A 6,044-nucleotide genomic window follows, 5' to 3' on the forward strand; every position below is an offset into this window, starting at 1 on the left:
TGGACGTCACCGCTGTCCCATCCCTGGGCGTGACTCATCCCCGAGGCTCCGAGAGCTCCAGCAATGCTGATTGCCCGGGACAGCATCCAACTGTCCCCTGGATCTCACCTGGAGCTCTGCAAACAGCACTTAGGCACCAAATCACCCCTGAGAAACTCTCCTTGATTCATCCTGCAGTGCCACTGTGGGATCCTGTGACGTATCCGTCATTCCCACAGCGTGATGGGAACATGGAGAGGATAAAATATTGCCACAAATCCCTCTCCTTTCTCTCCCATCATGAAAGCTCCCAGCCAGGAACAGCCCCTAAATCTGAGTCTCTGCTTGGAAAACACAAAGATTTGTGCAAACAGGGCTACAGGCTCCAGGAAACTGGAATTTCCAGTCTGAGCTGCCTGAGAGTGACAGGACAAGCAGAATGGTTTCCCTCTGCCAGAGGGCAAGGTCTGTTGGGAAAATGGGAAGGAATTCCTGGCTCTGAGGGTAGGGAGGGTGGGGAATGGGTTTACCAGAGAGGCTGTGGCTGCCCCATCCCTGGGAGTGTCCAAGGCCAGGTCAGATGGGGATTGGAACAACCTGGGACAGTGGAAGGTGTTCCTGCCCATGGCAGGGGGTGGGTCTGGATTATCTCTAGGGCCTTTTCCAAACCAAACCATTCTGGGATTCTGTAATCCTAAATTATTGCTGGTAGATTTTGTATGAGTTGACTGCAGGAAGACACAAGGACATAAAATTTCATCCCTGGCAGGGAAATCCAACAGCAGTATTTTGTCCTTGAAAAAGGCAATTTAGTTCATGCCTGTAGTGAAACCCCCTTAAAAATGATTTCAAACTGAGATGTGACCTGCTCCAGGCTGCCCACACAGATCAGGGACACCAAAGACATCCAGTTGAAGCAAACACCAAAAATGAGCTCAATTTGTTGCTAAAACCCAAGGATGGGGTTTCCAAGACAAGCAGTGTCTCCCCTGAATTTCTTGGCAGAGATCTCCACCCTGGCAGAAAGGCTTGTGAGCCAGATCTCTGTATTTTTTTGGAGAGGCAGCAGCAGATATTTGATGAGCTCTATGAATAGTGTTGTTGATTCACTGCAAAATACAGGAGAAACTGTGGAGAAAACAAATCAAGTCAATTTAAACTGCTGACACATTCCTGAGTCAGGGAGGGAAATGTAAAAAGCGTTTTGAAGCAAGGCAATCACTTGGTAGCCCCCACAGCAGAATGGATTTCTGATTTGGCCCTAAGTATATTCAGAATAAAATTACCAAGTGTGATTTGAGAACTAAAAAACCCTCTTTTTGAAAAATTTCTGGAAATATTGAGCAATGGTTTTCAATGAAAAAAATGCAAATATAATCCATTTAATATCTCCTATTGAATTAAAATATTTAGATATTTTGAATGAAGAATTTATCCTTCCTCTCACACTGGGGAACTGAAGAACAACAAAATGAAATCATGGTTCAACTTCCTTCCCCCATTTTGCTGATAAATGTGGGTGCCCAGAGGTTTGGCCAAATAGATGCTTCAAATGCAAGAGAATTCAGGGAACTGAGTTCCTTTTCAGTGCTCAGGCTTTTAAAAACCTGCATTTACAAGAAATTGTTCTGTTTGTGGGGTTTTGTTGTGACATCAAAGATCAACAGCATCAAAGGGACCAAAGCTCAGTGTTTGAGCTGGAATTCACAACCCCCCCAGGGTCCCTGAGCAGGAACTCTTGAGCTGTGATAACCCACCTCACCTTAAAAATGAGTTCTGCAGGGTGATTAATTCGCTCTGGAGTTATTTACTTGTCTAAATGTCAGCAAAATATTTTGTGTTCTTTAAAAAAAACTTCTTTTCAGTGACACTTCTTCAACAGAAAGACTTTGCAGGTGCTGCCAGCAGAGTTACAAAGGCTTTGGGCTTTTCACAAGCCCCTTTTAACACATTTTACCAAAAATTCCTTTTTCGGTGCCTTCCATGAGTGTGAGCACAGAGCAGAGCTGGGGTTCTTGAATTTTTAACTTTAGCTTTCTCTTATTTTTTCCCTTTAAATGTGAGCTTCTTACATTTCTGATGCTCATTTGTGACATAATTAAAACAGCTCTCTCGTGTATATTCTTGGAATTGTTACAGCAGGTTCTGCACCTTGGTGTCACCATCTCCAGGAATATTCCTAAATGTGTTCCAGGTAAGTCTCAGAGCCAGAAGAGAAAGGAATCTTCCCCATCCTGTTGGGTGTTCATGACCACATTACAATATCATTAATTATTTTGCTCTGCAATAATTAGATCCTGTCTGAGGCCAGTATTTAAAGAAAGGCCACCAGGCAGCAGGAAAAAAAATATATCAAAAATACATAAAGTCTCATTAGCCACTAAAGCCACTAGGAAGATCCACTCCAAGGTATGAAGTTTCTCCTGTTTTCCTCCTCCTTTAACTCCTCATGGATCCCTGAACACGATCAGGGTTATTTTCCTGCTGATCCCACACTCAGGAGATCTCTGGCTGCTGAAGCCCCACGAGCACAGGACCATCCCCTCTGTGCCAGGCTCCAGGGGAGCTGTGCTCCAGGAAATCCTCAGGGAACACGTCCTGGCTGAAAGCTGCTGACCCAACTTTCCCCTAGGTTTTATGGATAATGAACTCCTGAGCAGCAAAACCAGTCGGGCCAGACGCTGCCCAGCCACCCGAGAGGGCTCCAGGGAGGTTGTTTGCACGGAGCTGTGACAGTGGGGCATGAAAGGAGGTTAAATATGATTTATTGAGCTTAGATTGGCCACCTCTCAACCTCAGCAGGTTTATTTCCCTTCTCTTTGTATCCTGGGAGGCTGTAAATAACCTCAGTGCTTCCCAGGAGGTGGCTCTTGCAACCACACAGTAAATGTGGGGTTGGATTTGGGATGCAAGGGGTGTTTCCAATGGTCTGGAAGTTGTGGGTTTGTTTGTTTTGTTTTTTTTTTTTTAATGAAAATTAAATAAAGGTGAACTTCCATTCATCAAAATTTGAATGAAAAAGGAATATTCATTTAGACCTCACAAATGGAAAATAAAAAAGGAGCAAGAGGGCAGAAGCTGAGACTACTCAGCCTGGCTCCCAGAGCTCTCACAGGGATGGACATTCCTTTGAGAGGTCTGGGATGTGGGGGTGTTCCAGGTCAGCAGAAAATATGAATTTATCAGCCTGAAAATTAAGTTTTATGCATTCCTAAGAATTTAACTCAATCAACACACTGAGAAGTTATTCAATTTCTGCTCTTCCTTAGCTTTGGGCTCCCTGCTGCAAAGAAATAACTCTCCACACTCAAGAGGTTATTGAGAAATTGTTTTATTAAAGCTCAGCCAGAAGATGAAAATAAATGTAACGGTGGCTGAGAGCACTGGGATGAGCTGCCAGGAACTACCAGGACACAGAGGGACCTTCCACAAAGGGTCTCAAAAAGCTTAACCAGGCCCCAGGCTTTAATTTGAGAGGTTTTGGGAAATTCATGCGGTGATCTGGGGGCCAAATAAAAGGGCCACTCTAAGTTTCCAGCATTTCCAGCATGTGTGGGATGTTGGCTGGCATGGCAATGTGCAGGCTGAAGTAAAAGCCTGCACATTCCCAGAACAATTGTGCAAATCCTCTCCTGGTGTCAAAGCACGGGATGAGGCATGAGGAACACCCAGCCCAAAGCTGACCCACTGCCTGACAAAGCAGCAACGACCAAAATACAACATGAATGCACCAAATAACCCCAAGGGAGTGAAAATGGAGGGAGTGGGGAGAATCAGGATTGGGGTGTGGTGGAGGAGCCTTCATGCTCCTCCTTGGTGGCACCAAGCCATTGGGTCCCCTCACATGTAACCACAGACCTGCCAAAAACTTCAACAGGCTTTTTGCCCTCTCTCCTTGAAACAGTAACGAAACCAAGAAATGTGACAGTTCTGAAGTCAGGTTTTAGAGTGTTAAAAGTGCTTTTCTTGGCTGGATGCTGTAATGGAGGTGCATGGTCCCCATGATGCCATCAAGATCTGCAAGGTCCCTGTGCCATCGAGCAAGGTGTGCATGATCTTTGCATTATTATATAAGGTGTGCATTGTCCTCACATAAATGCACAAAGTGTGCCTGGTCCCTGTGCTCCACACAAGGTGTGCAGGGTCCCTGTGCCATCAGGAAAGGTGCTGGCAGTCCTTGTGCCACCATGCAAGAGGTTCCTGGTCCTCCTGCTTCCAGGTGAGGTATGAATGGTTATTCCATCTCTGTGCAAGGTGCAACTGGTCCCTGTGCTGCCATCCAAGGTGTGCACAGTCCCTGTGCCATCAGGAATGGTGTGTGTCATCTCCATGCTGCCATGTGAGGTGTGCATGGACCCTGCATCCCTGAGCAAGTCGTGCATGGTCTCTGAGCCATCAAGGAAGGCATGCATGGCCCTCATACCATTTTAGAAGACACATACGGTCCTCGCACCATCATACAAGGTGTCCACGTCCCCTGCCCCGCTGTTCCAGGAGCACAGGACGTTCTCCCTCCCACCAGACACGGTTTCTCGCCCGGCGCGGGGTGAATCCCCGAGCGCGGCTGCAATGCCCCCTCAGCCCCGGCTCAGCGCAGGCCCCGGCCGGGGCAGGGCAGGCAGGGGCAGCAGGAGCAGAGGCCGAGAGCCGCCCTCAGCAGGGCCGAGCGCCGCGACGGCCGCTGGTATTTGGCGGCTCTCTTCACCCCGCCGCCCGTCTGGGCCGCGTAGTCGAGGGTGCGCAGGACGTGCTGCTCCACGCTGTCGGCAGCGCCCTGCTGCTGGGCCAGCAGCCCCTCCAGCTGCACGAACAGCCCGCGCAGCTCCACCAGCTGCGCCTCCAGCTCCAGCAGCTGCCGCTGCCGCGCCTGGGCCAGGCCCAGGTGATGCTTGGCCTTGAGCTCCTCCAGGTCGCGGCCGACGATGCGAGGCCCCTGGGGGCTCTCGGCCAGCAGATCCACGTCCTGGGCGCCCAGGTTGATGCCCGCCAGCTCCGCCTGCCTCTGGATCTGCTCCTTGAGCCGGTGCCGGTAGCAGCTTTCCCGGGCGTAGTGGCGGGCGAGGACGGCGCCGTAGCGGCGCAGCAGCAGCCACAGCTGGGTCTGGCGGACGCGGGGCCCCGCTCGCCCCGAGCCCCCGACCGGGGCCGCCGGCGGCGCTCCCAGCCGGGGCTGCAGGGCCGCGGCCTGGCGGGCGAAGGCGGCCCGGGCTGCGCCGAGGCCGCTCTTCTCGCGGGCGATGCTCTCCTCCGAGGTGCAGCACAGCACCGACTGCTGCGTCCTGTCGATGCTCTCCGAGAGCTGCTCCAGCCGCTCCAGCGCCCGCCACAGCTCGGCCGCCTCCCGCAGCGCCCGGCCCACGGGGCTGGCGTCGTCCCCGACGAACGCGGGGTTGTCGAAGCGCAGGGAGTCGTCGTGCGGGTCCCCCTCGGCCGCCACTCGCTGCTGCAGCTCCGCCAGCCGGTCCCTCATGCTGCGCGGGGCTCCGGCACCGTCTGCGGGGACGTGTGAGGCTGGAGCTCCTGAGGGAGAGCTGCGAGCCTTCCCTGCTGGCACCAGAGCAAATATTGATGGAGGGCAGGTCCTGCGTCAGCCCCGGGCCGGGCACCGCCGGTGGAGGGAAGGGCTTGTCCCGGGCAGAGCGGGAGGAAGGCCCGGGCCGGGAGCGCTGCCAGCACCGCCCGCACCTGCGTCACGGGACGGGCTCCGGCTCCTCACCTGATCCGCCGAGGTTCGGCACAAAGACGCTTTTATTCACCAGAAACAAGGACACCCAGAAGTCCCGTCAGACGGGGCACGGAGGGGGTGACCCACCCGGCACCCCCGGCCTTCCAAACGGCTCCAGCCGGCTCCAAAGTGCCACCGGCCTCACCGTGTACCCAGCCCAGCTCTGGATGTACCAAACGAAGGGCAAATGACACGGAGTCACTGACTCTGCCAGGCTGGCAGGGACCCGCAGGGATCACGGAGCCCAGCTCCTGGCCCTGCACAGCAGCATCCCCCAAAATCCCACCCTGACCCGAGGCGCTGTCCAAACACTCCTGGAGCTCGGATCACGCCGTTCCTG

At 52.8% G+C, this 6,044-nt stretch overlaps 1 protein-coding gene across 1 annotated transcript; it reads right to left on the reverse strand.

Annotated features, from left to right (window-relative positions):
* Positions 1-3,294: 3,294 nt before the first annotated feature.
* Positions 3,295-5,606, reverse strand: LOC132333769 (uncharacterized). The gene has a single exon (XM_059859191.1). It carries the CDS (start codon positions 5,447-5,449, stop codon positions 4,568-4,570), a length of 882 nt encoding a protein of 293 aa, XP_059715174.1. The 5' UTR covers positions 5,450-5,606; the 3' UTR covers positions 3,295-4,567.
* Positions 5,607-6,044: the final 438 nt, after the last annotated feature.

This window comes from Haemorhous mexicanus, chromosome 14 (assembly GCF_027477595.1).
Source record: "Haemorhous mexicanus isolate bHaeMex1 chromosome 14, bHaeMex1.pri, whole genome shotgun sequence".
Lineage (NCBI taxonomy): Eukaryota > Metazoa > Chordata > Aves > Passeriformes > Fringillidae > Haemorhous > Haemorhous mexicanus.

Excerpts from the sequence above, each read along its gene's own strand:
- LOC132333769 (XM_059859191.1), bottom strand. The coding sequence starts at position 5,449 with ATGAGGGACCGGCTGGCGGAGCTGCAGCAGCGAGTGGCGGCCGAGGGG.